Below are 18937 nucleotides of genomic sequence, written 5' to 3' on the forward strand. Positions count from 1 at the left end.
AAAAAAAGGGTACCAAATTAACTTGAATGAAAGAACATTATTGCCCTAAAATAATAATAATAAAAAAGCTTTTTGAAAAAGATTTTTTAAAATGTATTTACAATGCACGTACCGCCCTGCTGGGGTGCTAGCATCCCTGTGCTGTGCCAGGCTGCCTCCTCCTCCTGTACAGGTGGGCCTCGGCTGCCTTTGGCTGCGTGGTTCTGCCTTTGTGTGCTGTGGCTGCTTGCAGGGCAGGGCCCGGCTCACCACCATGAGGCACTCAGATGTGCTCCTTCCATCACAATTGGTTGTATGATCTCCGTTATAACCTGCTCACAGAAACCATGCCCTTTTGAGGTTCACTTCAATGCACCTGCAGAGGTACTGGCTGTGCGTTGGGGCAGGGAGCCCTGCAGAAGTCCCTGGGTTTCAGTGTGTTTGGATGTGCGTGGTTACAAAACAGCTGCATTTGGGTCGGCCTCCACTTATTCAGAAACTGAAGTTTGTGTTGCTTTCGGCAGCATTACTGTGCTTCACTAGGAGTGCTGCATGAGAAAGTGTGAAACTCAACAAATAGTTTAGGTTACAGAACATGAAAGTGGCAGCAGGTTTGCCCTCACTCCTGTTAAGATTTTAGGGCCAACTGATTATTTCTGTATGATGCTGCTCTTTTTACTCTGCTAGAAAGTTTGTTTCTGTGTCAGGTAAGTGGAAGAAACATTTAGCAAAATATTATGGTCTACAAAAACCCAAGAATCCATTGTTCTGTAAAATCCAGCTGATTCCATGACATCTTCCTTTCAAGTACTTAAGAGGTACTTAGAAGCAGGAGGGAACTGACTTTTTGCATGGTCTGATAGAGGTGGGACAAGAGGGAATGGCTTAAACTTAAAAGGGAGATTTAGGGTAGATGTTAAGAGGAAATTCACTCAGAGGCAGTGCGGCCCTGGCACAACTGTCCAGAGAGCTGTGGTGCCCCATCCCTGGAGGTGCTGAAGACCAGGCTGGATGTGCCCTGGGCAGACCGAGCTGGTGGGGGGGGGCAATCAGCCCATGGCAGGAGGTTGGAACTGAGTGATGTTTTAGGTCCCTTCCAACTCAAACCACTCTGTGGTTCTGTGATCTTAGTGAGGAGACACAAGGCAGCCCACCCCATCCAGCTCATTCAAAAGACAGCTACAGCATCTCCTGTGAGCCCACCTGCCCTGAGCTGCTCATGAGACCAGGAAAAAGCAGCAGCAGTGTCTCCAGGCCTGACAATGAGTGTGGTGTTTTGGATGCAGTATGTCTCTGTACTTCATTTAAATCCTTGCGTGGCAGCAAAAGGTGTAGTTGTGTTTCAGTCTCAAACTGACTGAAGCTGAGTATCAGTTACTTTGATCCCTGCTGTTTCCATAAGCATCTGCGTAATGGTTTCTTTTGCAAGACCGTGAGATGGATTTCACAATGCTGAGGCATAACAACCTTTCCAAATTGCTGCAGAGATAATCCTGTGTGATCTCTGTGCCGGGCTCATGCAACAACCTTCTGTTAACTCAAGGCCGCTTCAAAAACTGGTATCAAAATCCCTTGTTGAGTCAAGGGAAAAAGAAGAATGGAGTGTTCGGATGGCAAGTCTCGGGATTTACAGTTTGTCAGTATAGCCTATTGCAGTGGATTTAGGGCCAGTGGGTAGTTCATGTTTTAATCTCCAGAACTGAGTTTCATCTGTTCCCACTGGAAGTTGGAGCATGCTGGGGGTGGTGGTGTTCCTGTTGCTACTGTTACCACTCCAGCACTGTGACTTGAACATGTTTGGATTGATCAAAGGCTGCTGTGCCAGCACAGATCTTCACAGCAAGCTGTGCGCTGTCAGTGCCTCCCTACTTTGTTGTTGTTATATTTAAACTAACAGAAGCAGAATGGCTTGAAGATAAACCTACCTCCTTACCTGCTTTGCATCAAACATGAAAAGGGAAGCTTCCCAGGCACAGTTTGGATGACTTTTGAAATGTCCACAAAGTGAATATGTAAAGCTGTGCTTAGAAGAAAACGTGAGTCCTATTCCAACATCTTTCTGGAGTGCTGGGTTTAGTTAAGCCTGGGTATAAAGCCTGAGAATGCTCAGAGATGTGCTTATCTTCTCCACGAGTGTAGGAGTGAGCAGACCACCCCATCTCACGCTGGGAACTGCCTGAGTTGTGCCACTATTGGTGCGTGAGTCTCCTGCCAGGCTGCACCTGCAGGGAGCTGCAATTCAGAGTGTGCCTCAGTTGGGGACTGCGCATTTCTAACATTAAGAGCTTGTGGGAATTACCCACCATGTTGGTTTTTACCAGATACAGTGAAATTATGTCAATTTAGAATTACATCCTGTTTATTTTCAGCTCTCACATCTATTTCTGTATCTGAACACTGTTCCTGGAAGCTACCTTCCAGCCATAAAGCTGGAGGAACTGGATTGAGTCTGCCCTTCTGGAAGTTCGTATATCCAGATTGTCTTGGGCTTACAACTTCATATGCATCAGACCACCAAAACTAGGCCCTGAAAGTGCTTGCTGCAACCAGCTGTGCTGTGGCATCTGGCAGGAAGCACGCCTGCCTGCAGTGCACCCCAGCCCGCCACAGGTGCTGCTGTTTGTAGCTGCACCTCTGCTTGACCTTGAAGAGAGGAACGCATGGAGATGTATGATGAAAAGGCTGCTTGTCCCCTTTCTCTGTCCTTTTGTGGTTTCTGGAGCTTTGGTGCGTTGTTGGAATCAGGCATTTCCTTGATTCAGTTCATCGTGAAGAATGAACACAAAGATCTTTTTTCTCCTCTGAATCACAGTGCGAGCAAACATCAGCAAACATCAGCAGATTTTCTCCGCCCAGGATTTCACACCCCAACAGCTCATCCTGTGGCCTCAAGAGCCATATCTGCTCATGCACAGAGCTTCCTTGCTGCCACAGCTATGCAGAAGGGTGTAATGCTTCTCCCTTTGCTGTGACCCAGGATGTCCTTACAGTTTCCCTGGCTAAAGTCTCTTGGTTTCCCCAGTGACTGATGTACACATCTTGGATACTAAAACCACTGTTTGGGGATGGAGAACAGTTTGGAAATTCTCAGCTGTCCTATTCACGTTCCACGTGTTCCTACATGGCATATCCTTTACTCTATCCCTTATTAGGATGTCTTTGTCTCCTGGAGCAGCTGCAAATTAAACCAAATTAAGGAACTTAGCAGTTTTGGTTTAAAAAACTAATAATAAGTATGTCTTTGAAGCTGGGTGAGATCTTGATCCTCTCTAACTTCCATGTCATCCTCCAGGGAGCCCATTCTACTGACTGGGCAGGGAAGGGCATTGCATGTTCTCATTTGTATTTACAAGCTTTATCAGTCTGAGCTCTTTCTACTACTGAGAAAATGCCTTATTTCTGAGACATTTAGTTCACGTTACTTGCTTTCCTTTAACAGAATGTTGTGGTGAGTGATCAGAACAAACAGTGCTGGACAAAGGTAGGATCCACAACTGATCCTGTTGCAGGTGTGTGAGTGCCAGGCTTTGCATTCTGCATGGTTTGTGTTTATATCTTATTGCTGCTGTGCAGAACCAGGCCTGAGGACAGACTCATCAGGCCTCTATTACTCTTAACAGTATGATATCCATGTAGGGATGAAACAAGTGCTCCTCTGCCTGCAAAGGCCCTATAGGAAAAGGTTTACATGAGAAGTTATCTCCCTTCTGCCATAGATATTGTGGATCATATATAATTACTGAAGGAAGATGGCTGGCTTTTTCCTCTTACTTCTTTCATTCTCCTTACATCTCAAGCAAGAAGAGAACTTGGTGTTAATGGGGAAGATAAATCAGGGGATGGGAAGGAGTTCCAGTACACGTGATGGTTGAATAGTGTGACTGTTGTCATTTGTGATGTGCTGAGAGCAGGCAGTAGTGATACCATGCTTGTATAGCATTGTTATTTAATTACTACCTGCAGTACCTTAGTCATGTGGATGCTCAAAGCGCAGTTGCTATACTAACTATTTTTTTTTCTCCTCCTGGAATTAAAACACCTAAACTAAACTATCTTTTTCTTTCTTTTTCCTTTTTTTTTTAGTTGGAAATGCCTTTGCAGAGGTGAACGTCACCAACACAAGCTCTAATGTGACTTCATCACCTGTATTGCAAGGTAGTACTCTGTCACTTCTTTTTCTGTGTTTCAGCAGTGTTGAGAAAAGTAGTGCATATTACTGCATGGCTTGAACTGCCCAGTAATGGTTTAGCTTTTAGTGGTTCATGAACAGCTGTAAGGCAAGATGGAGGTACTCTGATTGTCGCACTGATGTGCCGACAACTAAAGATATTTAGGAGAAACTGATGAACAGCGTAAACCAAGTCAGTTCTTATGCCCTTAGGTACTCTGGAGCAACAGGATATTACTCTTCGCCAGAGAGGTGGAACAGAATGAGAAAGCTTCATGTGTAGAACTAGAAATAACTGCCAGCATCAATTTACAGTTAAAAAGAGAAGCAAGTAGAAAGCCTTTTGGGCTGTTATTTCAGTGCTGCTGAGGGAAAGGCAAGGCACTTGTTCATTTGAATATTCTTAATATCAAAACTGATTCCAAATCTCCTGTGTTTGAGCTTGTTGTCAAAGCACGTGTTTGTTTCAGTGTGATCTCTTTTGACTGCATTGAGGTGCACGCCTTTAAGCAATGCATGGGGTTTAAGCCACCCATGCAGAACGGGTTTTCCCCGAGTCACTTTTACTCTGTATCCCTTTGCTCATCTCATTTTCTGTTGGGCAAGAAATGGGATGAATAGCCAATGACAATAGACAAATAGCTCAATGACTCACTTTGTCATTGTACTGATTGCATCAGTGACTCGCACCCGAATTCGGTGTGCGTGGCTTCCTTTCACCTGTATGAGCATGCAGTCCTCGTCCAGAGGTGTTCCTGAGGTTGCAGAAACAAGAACTCAAAACCTGAGGAAAACCTAGAGCTGCATAGCTACAGCACTGGGCCAGTGTGGGAAAGGATTAGCCCCAGGTGTGTCTCTCCCTTATACTGATAGAAAAAGCAAAATATCTGAGGAAGAATGTTTTTGTAATTGTGGAACCATAGACCGTTTCTCAAAGTCAATTACATCTGTAACTTAATATCTCTGGTATCAGTATAAAAATTGTGAGTTTAGTGCTCAACGCTGGAGCTAGTTGGCAATAATTATACCTCAAAAAAAAAAAAAAACCAACCAAAAAGAAAAACAACAAGAAAAGAATGATCATGTGCATCTCCAGTGCAGAATTGGAGGGAGGGATGGCTGCTGCAAGAGTTTCAGATCAACCCAGATCATTGCTAGGCAGAAAAGGCTGTTGACCCTTAAGAAATGTTGAAGAGGATTACAGCAGTGAGGACACTGAGACAAGAAAGTATCATGAATAGGAAAGACAAAAAAAAAAAAAAAAAAAAAAAAAATTGGAAAAGTAGAGGTGAAAGGAAAGAAGGACAAAAATATGAACAGTCTTTGGAAATAGGTGTGTTCACAGGAGCCTTATTGTGTAGATAAACATAAAGCTTCTTCTATCCCTGCGTCACAACTATGAAATGTTACCAAAATGAGCCCAGTGTGTAATTGGGATGCTGCAAAATGAAAGAAGTGACTGAGAGACAGGAAATGAAACTGAAATGGAGGAATAAAAACTGGAAAAAACATAACGCTTGAGTAGGTCAAGAGTCAGTAAGAACAGGGTTGATACTGAAGTCTGTAAGCATTTTGCAGAAGGGTAAAACCGTGTGGATTGAGGTGGAATACTTTCTGCTTTATTCCCAATTGGAGCCTGCAAACATGGAGTATTGTGCTGTTGGTACTTTATAGTAAGTTGAAGTGGAAATGAATATTAATTTTCTTGTTTTCTTTTTTTTTTCTTGAAGAAAACAGCACTTTATCCAATTCCTCTGCTGTGCCATCCACACAGTCTGCAGCAGGTACGTATGTTCATCTGCCTGTTACTATGGTCCTAGAAGCTAGCTCCAAAACTACCCCCAAACCATACCAAATTCTAAAGAAATATCTATGAGATGTGGTTATTTGAGAAAGGCTTTATCCTTTTAGGAGATAGAGATGCAATATAAAATAATGCTAAGAGATGCCCTGGAATGCCATAGAAGAACAAGAATCAAAAAATAAAGCTTCAGGAAATAATTCAAAAGAAGTGAGGTCGTCATTAATGTTGATTCTTTCTCTCTTCTTCCGTTTTCATGGAATACAACTGAATATGTTGTGTAAACAGCACATGGCTGTTTAATCATGTTTCACAGTAAATAGATGTAGAGTATAATGAAAGCACTGGGGCTCGTGTTTCAAGAATAAGACTGTTTCCTTTTAGGTAAAGTTCATGGCACCATACACAACGGAAATTAGTCTTTCTAGATCTCTTAGCACAAAACATTGCAGTTCAAATGAGACATGAACAGCAGATCTGGGACAATCTGTCATGGTTATTTTTGCATTGAGTATCTTACCTTCACACCTTCACAAAAGAACTACAGGTAAAAATGATTTCTCGAGGCAGTACTGTTGCAGCTGTGATGCTCCGACACGAGTAATGTGTTTACAAAACACACCTTTGTTGAAAAAAGAAACATCTTTATCACATCAGCTGGTAGAGTTTGAAACAGGTTTTTGACCTGAGACACAAAAATGCAGGTTATCTGCTTGGATTTGAAGCTCCCCAACCCTTGGCTATGTTGATGTGGGCTTATTATTTTTTTTAAAAGGAAATTTTTAAGAAAATGATTTTCTGGAAGAGTTTGTGCAGGCACATTTAACCACATCAGCAGAGGCTGAGTAAGAATTCATGTCATGCAGTCATTCAGTCTGTGATGCACAGATAAAAGGTTGTTTTTGAGAGAAGAAAAACAGGTTCTATGCATGAATTGGGTCCCCTTTGTGCCAAAAGTCCCGTGAAAGCAGGGCAGAAATGTTGTGTCTACCCTACAATACTTTGTGTGTTTGTGCAATTTTATGATGATCCTAAGTCCCTGGAAAGTCATTGCATTTCCAGTACAACCCTCACTTTGTGCCTCTGCCATATGCAGATAACCTGAGCTACCCTGACTTGCTTGCAGTTCCATTAAAACAGTCATCAGTGGAGAACAAAGGAAAAATTTGCAAATGCTTTCATATAGCAAGGAAGTGGTGCCGTTTCTCATTCCATTGCCTGCAGAATACACCAGTTTAGGCATGCCTTACTCAGAAAGTGGAGAGATTCTGGTAATCCCCTTGTTGCCTTAAGGTCTTCGTCATGTGCAGAGCCACTGTAAAACACAGGTGCTTAATCCACCCTGTGCTCCAGCCCTGACTATGGACTTCTGGCAGGAGGTCTGAGTTGTACTGTAAAAAGCAGCCTGAGCCTGTACACAACGAACCTAACAGATAGCTGTGCCTTGCTTCACCCGATTTACAGTTCACATCCTTCTTTTTTTTGGAGGGAGGGGCTTTTTCTTTTCGTTGTTAGAAACTTCATAGACATTAAGACAGTCCACATTCATTTTAATAATCTCTTTAGAATGAAGAGTACCGGATTTATTACTGGATGCATATAGCTAGATAATTTTGCTTAGTCTCTGCTTTTCATGGCAAGAATGAAAATCTTATTCCATAAGAACATCGTATTCTGTGAAAAGGAGAGTGTTTATTTTATGAAGATATTCAGTAACAATTACTTGTATGCTAGCACAGTGCTTATGCAGTTTGAGAGGTTAGTTACACAGAGAGTATGGCATAATGCTAAGAACTATCATTACATTGGATAAAAGATAGGTAAGGTACTTTACAAAACAAGATAACTGTCTCTTAAAAGTTGTCATAAACCTGAACTGTGCTCCTGGTGTGCATCCTTTGTAGGTAGGAAAAATAACTCACGCAGCCTGGGTGTGCTTAGCATGATGTTCAATGAAGCACAGCTGGTCTTTTGGGGAAAAGTAATTAGGGAAATAAAAGATAAAAGGACAGATGTTCCTAGCAAATGTTCTTTCATCTTAACTCTGTTGGTAAAATAGCATGAGTAAGTTTTTTCAAAGAGAAAGAAGAACAGATTGGAGCCCAATTCACGTCAGCTTCCCAAATTTCCTACATGCCTCTGAAAACCTCCCACTGATGTTCTGAAATGACTGGCACTAAATATATCACAGAAGATAAGTCTGTAGAAGATAACCAGATTTTTCTTTTAATACATGTTATATTACCAAGTGCTGAAATCTTATTAGTGATCCTTTTTTTCTTCTTTATAAGAAAGTGACAGGGAGAAAGTAATGTGTAAATTTGCTGAAATTCCTCATGATAGCTGCTTGAATTTTTTTATTTTTATTTTTTTTGCTGACTTATATTTTCTTAAGCGTTATTAAGTACCCACAGAGTAAATACCATCTTTGTACGGTATAGTCTAATAATGATACACCTGGACCCATCAGCCACTGTAGTGCTCAGAAACATGGGCCACTTTGACACTCTGTGTCAACACAGCAAAATAATAAAAATAATAATTAATTTTAAAAAATCCCAACAAACTAAAAAGCCACCTGTGATTGGTTGATAATTTCATTCAGATTTGCCTTTTCTTCTGGTTGATGTCTTTTTTACATAAAGAATGTGGTTGCTGGGTGTGATTTCATCTCATGACTATTGATGGTTTCCAAATAGATTTCTATTTCCTATAATGAAGACCTATTTGATATTTATGAATGGTTGTATATTTGGGGAGTTTGCCTGCCAGTATTAAAATGTGCCCTGAACTTTATCTGATGTATCTTACACATGCTTCATAGAGGAACTGAATTTCCTAATTGTAACAAGGTAAGCACAGTGTGGTCCTCCATCTGTCCCATCCAATGAATGTTCATTTCATGGTGTCACCTAGAGCAAAGTACAAGGATAACATCAAAGAGGAAGATAAATCATATTTACTGAGGGGGAGGGTGTTGGGCTGTTTCAGTAGTTTTAATGTTAAATGACAGAAAAGTGGCTCTAGGCCTCCTCTTTCTGAACGCTTACGTTGTCTCAGTGTTTGCTTTTTTATGTTTTTGGCATCTATGTCTGTATTGGAAGCAATGAAACCAAAGTCTTAGCAAGGACAACGTTCTGTGCGTGGCTTCCTGCATTTTAGACCACATTTACAGGAAGAATGTTCTTTGGAAGCATTTCTGATGTTGTACAAAAAAAAACAGAAACTGAATATCAGGTTTGCTGTGGAACTGAGATGAAACTATCCTTTGTGCAAGTGCTCTAAGTTTTTTGATTTAGAAAACACAAGTGTACTTGGATGTTTGAATCTGCATAATGAAAAGCTTTGATGGTGTCTAAAAATGAATCCAGATTGTATGAGACTATAGAAATAACACAGCAGTAGACAGTGCAAAGGGAGCTTTATCACCATGAAATTATTTCATGTGTTAAAGCTGTTTGCCTCGTATTACCTGCTTAGAAAGGTTTCAATTGCAGAAAAAGCTCTTGTTTTTCATTAGTTCCTTAAAAAATAGATAATTTTCTTATGATTATTCTAGCTGTCTGCCTTCTATTAACGCTATTAGTATTTTGCTATAAATATCAAATGTCCTCTATTGTTGCTCTGGATTGTATCTCATGGTAATTGTATTCTGAATAGTTTGTTGCTTTCAGTGAGGAGGAAAGAGGAAGTGTTAGGTAAAAGCAGAATAAAAGTTAGAGATGTTAGATATCAACCGAACTTGTGAAACAACATTCCAGGCTTCTGCTTTAATCTCGGCAGAAGTCTGCCACAAAATAAATGCTACGAGATAGCAGGCTTCATTCCGTTAACATTTCACCATATGTGGAAAAAAATTTGGCGCTTGAGTTTAACATATAATAAGTTTAAAATACACACAACCTTAATAAAATCACTCTGTTGTTCAAAGGTAAATTAAATCAACTGAAATTAAATCACTACTAAAATATTCTAAGTCAGGAGTGATTCTATGGACTTGGATAGTGTTACCAAAAGACTTCATACTTTTTAAAATTACTGGATATGATCCGGGTTTTACCTAAGGCCTTTCCTTAAAGCTGTTCCTCACCTTGAGCCCTAGAAATGGGAGTTAGGCCTTTCCAAAGGAAGAGAGCGGGGGAAGGGTTTGTGTGCAAACGTAGGTGTCCATGCAATTATTATTTTTTTTTCATTGTTATTCTGCCATTCTGTGTGGGTATGACAGACGTTATGTTAGTCAGGGACTATGCCATTGATTAATTTTATCTGTTTTTCTGAATGATGTCAAATGCAAAATTTCCCAGGTACGCCCACCAGTGCCGGCCATCCCACCAGTGCTGGCCATCCCACCAGCACCACTACTGCTGTTCCTGTTCAGCCTGCTGAAACCAACCAGACAAGATCAACTACAGCTTCATCAGTCACATCGTCACAAGTGAATGTTACAGTGACCACTTCTAAGATTTCTTTCACGTCTGTTACAGGTAGGTTCATACTTCCACATGTTGATACGTTATACAATTCTAGATGATAGTCTCGTTTTACAGTAAATGTAGTAAAGAGAATATATTTGCATGCTGAAAAGCAAGAGCGAGTTTTTTAGTTGGCCACAGTAACATTCTTCTAAGTGCTCCACATACTTAATAAGGCTTCACTTAGCCTGAGTGACTTGAAACATTTAAGAAAAAAATACAAATGCAAGTAGTGTGAACTGGCAGCCACCAGCAAGGAGATTAATGATGTTAGGAAAAAGCCTGTTCATTAACAGCTGGCAGTAGGCTTTTGAGAACCACCTCAGTAGTTATTCCATTCCCCCTTCCACAGTATATATGAACACTATCTCAGCTTCTACAGCATATATACTTCCACTGTCTCAGCTGACCTGTGGCTGGCTTGGTAGCGAGGCTGAGCTCTGTTTGCCCTATTTGTAGCAATGTAGTTACTTTTCTTCCTAGTGGAGAATGGGTTATGACCATGGATGGTTCACACTTCATGTAAAAGTTGTCAGGTACACTTTGACAGTACTCTTGAGTACAAAAACAATAACTGTAGAAATCAGTTTTCCTTGCAAGTGAAACTTTATTGGGTAGGTCAGCAGAATTTTTATTTGGTCAAGTAACTCGCCTTGTGGCAAGTACAAACAGGCACAAACTGGGTCATCTTGTGGCAGATAAACAAGTTTTCACATGGAAACTACTTTATATGAAGTCAATATTTATCTGTGTCAGTATTTGATTTTTGGGGGACACTTGTTGGGCTGTGGAGCTGAGCTCAGTCTAGCTGCTTTTTGCTGCAGATTGAGGCAGCGTGCCCATGAGACTAGAGCAGCCAGCAACTAATAGCCACCAGAAGTACTTTACTCCCATCACTTAACTGTCCTGGTTGATGTGGTGGTTGTTGGACCCTGTGTAGGCTGATCCACTGTGTTCTCAGTCAAAGCAGCTTCCTTTTAGGCTAGGTAATTTCAGGCCAAGCTTAGTAAGTTAAAATGGAGGATCTGAAAAACATGAGACCTCATGTAAGAGGGGCAGCAGATGTGGAAGAAGGAGAGAGTGGGGGAAAACAAGGAAAAGAGGAAGGTGAAAAGGAGAAGTGGCAATCACAGTCTTTCAGAGAGAGTGAGCAGATGGATCAGCTGCTCCCACATCACATTATGGAACTTTAAAAAAATGTTTGCATGCTTGGCTGTTATTTTGCCAGTTATCTATATAAAACTTGTCCAGTTGTCTTTAGATGACATGAGTCATCTAGGGAGTGCAGGATACAAAGGAGTCCCTTGAAACAAATCTTGTAAAAACTGCCTTTTGTTTTCTTCTTTCAGCCACATCAAAATCTGAGACTGTCATAGCCAGAGCCTCCAGATTTGACGTGGGCAGTTTTGTAGGTGGCATTGTGCTGACACTCTGCGTCCTAGTTGTTCTCTACATTGGGTGCAAAACGTACCACTCAAGAAGAGGCATTCAGTACAGAACCATGTAAGTTTCAGAGGCATTATCCCTAGACAATTCATGTGACTTTCTCAAGGGGAGTAAGGAGAATAAGGATATTATTGTGATGTAAATTTATTTGAGTTTAAGAGATTTAACTGTGATACTGTATTTCATCGCTTCGGTGTCTCCTCATTATTCTTATGCCTCTCTTCTGTGTGTTTTAATTTTTTTTCCTGTGATCTAGTATATGATTATTGTTTTTAGAAGACCCTTGTCTGTCAGCTATTTCAAATTAAGTCACTGTGGTTATTACTTGTGTTCTTTCTTCACTTTCCGGTTTGTTCGGTTTCCCTTCCCTCACCATACCATTACAAGACTCAACCTCCATCCATGCCAGCTGTGACTGAGTCTCATGGATGACGGTTTCTTCTGTACAACAACTTTATAAAAGAATTGTTCCACAGCTGGGGTGCCTTTTAGAGCTTTGCTCTGCACTGTGTGGTACATACTGGATTTTTTCGTGGCTGGTATTTGCTTAAATAGCTGGGTGCCAGAGATATTTCTTATATATGTATGTATGTATACTTTCATCCTAATTTGCTAGCACTGTAAATACTTCTGCCATCTTCCATGCCCTTTATGCACACTGATTGTTCATAACAGTATTTGTGAGGTGTTCAGTATATTTGCAAGGCATCTGATTCTTCTGATACTTTTTCTAGACTCATTTGTCTGTTTATTCTTTACCCTCACTCCATCCCTCAGCTTATTGTTCCTGTTATTTAGATTACATTTTATTGGAACTCTTTTACCATCTCTCTTTCGTATCACCTCTTACATACCTTCAAGTTTTGTTTGAGCAGCCAGTTTCAAAGCCAGACATGTCATATTCCACTCTCCCTAGCCACTACATTGAAACAATTCATTTGTTTTCACAGAAAGCATGCAACTGGCAATAGAGCCATTTTCACATTTTTAAGGCTCAGTATTTGATTGTTGCCAGTGTGAACAAGGCAGCTGGTTGATTTCTAACATTTATTTTTTGCTGTTATTTTGTTCCATAAAATTGTATGCACTGAATATTATTCAAGTAATCTAGGCAAGTTTATAAAATCAGGTAGAATTCATTTAACATAATATAGACATCTGCACCTAAACTAGTTATATCATTTCTACCACCCTAAAGTACACACTTAAAATCTGCTAGATGAATCAGCCTGCCCACGTATGTTTGTATTCAGCTGTTGAGAGCAGCTAAGAGTGTTTCATAGAAAAGTACATGTGAAAAGGTATCATTTGGCTCCCACCTACAGTCACTTGTTTGTTTTGTGTACACCAGTGACTTTGAGCCTTCTGTGAGCTGCTGCATGCTGTGGAATGTAGGTCCTACACAGCAGTTACAAACATGCTGACAGTACACTTTCTTTTCTTGATTTTCTTTTCAAGATCCTTTAGAAGTTTTCTGTGAGCTTCAGACAGCATACAGACTGCAAGTGGAAAACCACACTTTTAAACATTTTCTCTAGGTATTTTCCCAGGTGGACAAAGTAAAGAGTATGTCAGCAGTCTCTTCCAGACAACTCTCCTTTCTGAAATAGGTTTGGGGCCATCTTGTCTTGGGCTTGGTTTGTCCTTGTCGAACTTCTCTTTTCCTCTCTCCTCAGAAGCATTTGCTTTGAGAACAAAGCACATTTATAATTCTGAGTTCATACTGTATCTATCTCAGCTGTTTGTAATGAATGCTAAAATTTTGATGGAACTTTATTGGCATGTAATGATGAAGGCAAATGAATTGCTTTTTACTTTAATACAGACTTGCAGAACTTATTTGCCATTTATACCCAACTTTTCTCAGTTTTCTTCCAAGCTTGCCTCCTTGTCCCAGTCTTAGTTTAAGCAATGGGGATTCTTAGAACTAGGTTGCTTTTCCTATCCAGTATCATCCATCTCATTTGAAGCAGCTCCTTTTAACTGAGGCGATGTCCCCAGGCTCAGAGAGGCCTGCAGCGCCCAGACTAACATGTACTTGGCCCTTCTCAGCAAGATGGCCTTTGTTCACAGAATAGCCTTCTTAGCAGCAACTAGGTGGCAGTTTCTTGTACTGATTGATGATCGTACTGCAGAACATTAATTACTGTGTTTCTATTACAGTGATGAACATGATGCCATCATTTAAAGAGACTTCACGGAGGACGGTAGTGGAAACCCATCCTGTCACAGCTGTTCTAACTTGCTTCTGGAAAACATTCTTTTCATGATTGCAGTCTCTTAGGCTGTTTGTAGGTGTGATCTGCAAAATTATGAGACTCTTCTATGTGTCCTGATTTTTATTTCTTTTTTTTTTGCATTAGTTTTGATAAGAACAAGAGGAACTCAGCACTTTTTTGAGAGATTATTTTCTTTTTCCAATTTTTGTAAGCAAATTTAAAGAAGTCACATATTAAGTTGTTTGAAGCTAGACACACAAGGCTCTAAAATGGGCAACTTGCTAAACAGTAGACCACATCATTACAATTCTAAGTTAAGTTCAAGTATTTCTCACATGTCCCCATAAATCCAGTGTGTGCATAATGGGTACTGTAGGCTAAATAGGATAGACTACCTTTGAGACCAAGTGTAAATTCTTGCAAGTAAAGTTTATTTTCAAATGTTTTGTATTAAATTGTATTTATTTTGAAGTTTGATGTGAACTTTAATTTAGAAACTTGTGGGCTTGAACACTTCAGTTAATTTTTATTAGGATTGTAAAGGGGCAAGACTTGCTAATGGTATAGATGATAAGTACCATAAAGTTCAGTCATTAGCTCACCAGTGACTTGTAGAGACTTCCCTTCATAGTCTACATGATGAAACTAGCTGCAGGAACCATGGACAGACTGCAGATATCCATCCATAATCCCTTTTTCTAAGTGGGTTCTTATAAAAAAATATAGAAATAAAACAGACTATGCAATCCATAGCTGCTATTTAATTGTATATCCTAGTGTTCTGCTGAAGATGAAGTCAGAATTTTCCCCTCATAGATATGAAAATTTTTGCTGAAATTGTATTTTAAGTTGAATGTGGCAATCACTTTACTTGTGTTGTTTTTTTTTTTTTTTTTATTTTTATTATGAGGAAACTACATGCAACGTTTTAGCAGCATTTGATAAGCATTGAAAGTTACACAGAGAAGTTGAAAATCTGTAGGATATCATTTTAGAAGAATATAATCTGGATTTTTTAAAGTATTTTCGTAGACAAAATTATCTGAAGGCAACAGGGCCTCTTAGAAAGCCATAGCATTAAGGTCCAAGTATGCCATTCCTGTGCAGGATTGCAGATGCCACTTCCATATTGCTGTTGCACTTACACTGAAGTAAACTTACTGCCTTCAGCAGGTAGGTACATGATTTACACTGGTACAGGGAAGAGCAGAACAAAAAGCGGGAAATGCTTCTCTGCAGCACCAAAAAATTGTTTAGGCCTGTTGAGGCCCCATTTGTAGACCGACCTCTCACTGGTGATCAGGGTCAGCATGGTGGCACTTCCCCATCAGGCAGTGCACAGAAGGGAGGTGGTGACACCTGGGGAAGGTCATGAAGGGATGCTCACAGGCCTGTCGGTTGTAGAATGTCAGGGGAAGCAAAGTTACAGCTCTGGCACAGATTTATTGTTTTGTTTATTCTTACACACGTGCTTTCCTACAGTATTAAAATGGGTGTATGAGTCTTCCTTTTTCATATAGAATAATAAAGCTTCGTCTGAGGCACAAATAAGTCCAACAAATCATGACCTAAAGAAACATCAGTCACACAGTTGAAATAGGGTTTATATGGCTGTTTTGTATTTTACTGAGAGATAGGGATGAGCAGTGACCTGAAGTAATTTTTCCAGTTTTGTTTTATCGTGTGTATGGTTATTTCTTTTTTTTCTTAATTGTTTGGTGAACTTTTATTTTTATTTTAACTTGATGATTGTTACATAGCATTGCAATTCTTTACTTTGTAGAAATTAAGAGAATTCATTGCAACCCCGTTACTGGGATTGCCTTGCTTCTGTTGTGCAGATGAATAAAGGAAGTTAAATCTTTGGAGTTAATGTATCAATTTCAATTGGATTTTTATTTTATTAAATACTCTTATAAAAGTTCTTCAGCCATTTCCACAGTCACAACAGTGGAAAATGTGTTCACTCTATACTTTTCAATGATGGAATACCAGAACCATGACACTTCTGCCCAGCTCAGTTGTATAAGCATCTTTACGTGTGGGTGCTGTATTTTAGTTGCTCCTTAACTAAGGTAGGCTTTATTTATATGGTAAAGATTATTCAATACTGTTTGCAGTCCATGCATCCATCAGGACACTGTAGCTGTTCGGTTTTTAAGAGTGCTGGTGCCTGACCAATGCTGTTCATGTTTCTCCCTTTTTATTAGGAATCCCTCTGGTGACGTGTCACAGAACTGCATTTGCAGTTTAAGACTGTCACCAGCAGTCAGCTGATTTCACTTTTTCACACAACCCAGACATTCATTTTTAATTACTAAAATTCACATTTTATACTTACATGTTAAAAATTAATTCACTTACTCCCTACTTGGGAGCAAACTTGGGAAGTCATCCACTGACTGCAGAACAGGGCCACTTTTAGGCACAGATCCAGAATGTTACTTTTGTCCTTCCTAAGTAATAAAATAACTCTAATAGAGTTGGCAGTCTTAAAGGCAGGAAAGTTATGCGAATGTAGGTATTTGCATTTGAGTGTTCTCACAAAGAGTACAGATACGGAGACTGTTTATTCCTCATGGTGATCCTACAGTGCCTAGGCTTTATCTTGCATCAGAATTTAGTGTTTGCTTCACTATAAAGCACTTTGAAGACTGGCACAATGATTATTCTTCAGTGTCAGGACATTGCTGTGCTTCCAAGTGTCAAATCCAGTAACTGAAAACTGGAACTCAGAAACCATGGTGTTACACCCAGCCAGCACTGAAGTGGAGGATGCTTCTAAAGAATTGAAGTTACAAACAGGGTTCATAACAAAAGAAAAGCAACAAGTGACTGTAAAAATGGGATGGCTTTCTATTATCATTGTTGTGTATTTGACAATTTTCTAGACTTCATTCTTCGCTGGCACTTGCAGCTGTCTTCCAGATCACAATGCTAACTAATATGTTGCTCTCCATAAGTATCCAGTATTTCATATTTCTGTGTGGAAAGAGTAGAGCATCAGTAAGGCAAGCTGGGTAGATTTGAAAGAAAGAGATGAAGATGCCTGTCTGCTAACAGAAGTCACATGAGTGCAGAAAGGTTTTTTCTAAAAATAAAGAAAAGCACCAGGCCAAAAAACTAAATGTGAAGGCCACTTATAATACATGCCTTGTCACACAAATGACTTCATACTGTGTTTAGCATATTTTGAGCTATTTTGACCTGTTCAAATGGAAAAAGTGACTCACTTCTTCTCTTTTGAAAATAGAACAGCAGGATCTGCTGTTTGAAGTTCTGCTTTTCTTGTACAGGATACAGACAATACCTCAGAGTCCTGACATGGACATGGATCCCAAGCCATCAATGGGTCAGCAAGGGAGCTGGGCTGGATTCTCTGTAGCTGAGTACTGGAGATTTTCTGTTTCCTTAGGAGCGAGAGTAACCAACAATAAGTAGTTAAACAAAGCAGAGAATACTTCTTTTTCAGAATACATCTCCCGCCTGAATTCATACACTGAGGTGGGTCACCTAGGACTAGCAAGAGAACTGAAGGTGCAGGTTTGGCACATCTGCTCCATTAAGCATGATACTGTATGCCCAAGGCTCACTGTGCAACAGTTGCCACAACACAGTGTTAAAGGCAGATGAACACTAATTCCACATGGTTCTCCTTTTCTGATGTCCTGTGAGGGTAGGCTGAAAGACTGCAAGAACTAAGTCTTGAGAAAGTCTCACTATGACGTTACTAAAGAACTGCTGATAGTCATAAGAAGCAGCAATATAAAGCTCTTTTCTAGACTGTACTAAGGTTGTTCCTTGATATTTCATGTATGGCCATCCATTTCACCATTACAATGTCTGTTGTCCATCTTGATCATAGAATCATAGAACAGTGTGGGTTCTGGATCACCCAGTTCCAACCCCCTGCCATGCATTGGTTGCCCCACACCAGCTCAGGCTGCCCAGGGCCCATCCAGCCTGGCCTTGAGCACCTCCAGAGATGGGGCACCACAGCTCTCTGGGCAGCTGTGCCAGGGCCTCACTGCCTTCTGAGTAAAGAATTACCACCTAACATCTAACCTAAACCTCCCCTCTTTTAGTTTAAAGCCACCCTCTCCTATCCTGTCACAGTCAGACTGCATAAAAAGTCTCCCTCCTGCTTATAAGTTCCCCTCAAGTACTGCAAGGCCGCAGTGAGGTCTCCCTGCAGAGCACAAGTTGCAGGGTCAGCAGAGCTATGCAGGAAGTGGGGCTGGAAAGGCTTTGGGCTGACTGTGGGAAGATCTGCACAACAGTTGTAGGACCTGCACTGCACTGGCACTGCAAAAATGACACAGCTCTTCAGCTTTCCCAGTAAAAGCTCTGGAAAAATGCTTTCAAAGGAGATGAGTGCAAAATGAAGTAGGTTCACAAGTAAGAAATGACTGTTCCTCTCCAAACATTACTGAACACTGTGCAGACTGCCTTCTCCATGGTTTAACATTTTCCTAGGGTTCTGTTTACAAAGTGCTACAGACTAATTTTACACAGCTTTCTTGGAATAGCACTGAGAGCATAACTGCGCAGTTGCACAGAATTACCAAGCAGGGCAACCACAACCATCAGAGCAGGGAGGGTCAGAAAGCTGTAATCTAGATTGGCCTTCCTGCCAAAACTGGGTCAAGGAACTCTACCCAGTGCTTTCTAAATTAAGTTCCCCACTGCTGCTCCTCCCCCAGACTGCAAAGCAAAACTACTTCAAAAACAGTACTTCCAGTATTACTTCAAAGGGATTCTATCTAGCTTGGAGATGCAGAGGGAAAGACAAACAAGAACTAAAATGCATTCGCACAATTGCCTTCAGTATATTTAGTGATCTGCAGTACTA

General features: G+C 40.4%; 1 protein-coding gene across 1 annotated transcript in view; it reads left to right on the forward strand.

The window, feature by feature from the left end:
* Window positions 1-15958, forward strand: part of TMEM123 (transmembrane protein 123) — a 16373-nt gene extending 415 nt beyond the window's left edge. The window contains exons 2-8 of the mRNA XM_031552149.1: window positions 667-686; window positions 3440-3460; window positions 4063-4134; window positions 5878-5931; window positions 10253-10432; window positions 11770-11923; window positions 14030-15958. Coding sequence (XP_031408009.1) covers window positions 667-686; window positions 3440-3460; window positions 4063-4134; window positions 5878-5931; window positions 10253-10432; window positions 11770-11923; window positions 14030-14054 — 526 coding nt within the window. The 3' untranslated portion in view covers window positions 14055-15958. The remainder of the gene's footprint in view (window positions 1-666; window positions 687-3439; window positions 3461-4062; window positions 4135-5877; window positions 5932-10252; window positions 10433-11769; window positions 11924-14029) is intronic.
* The last annotated feature ends 2979 nt before the right edge of the window (window positions 15959-18937 follow it).

The sequence above is a fragment of the Meleagris gallopavo genome, chromosome 1, assembly GCF_000146605.3.
Source record: "Meleagris gallopavo isolate NT-WF06-2002-E0010 breed Aviagen turkey brand Nicholas breeding stock chromosome 1, Turkey_5.1, whole genome shotgun sequence".
Taxonomy (NCBI): domain Eukaryota; kingdom Metazoa; phylum Chordata; class Aves; order Galliformes; family Phasianidae; genus Meleagris; species Meleagris gallopavo.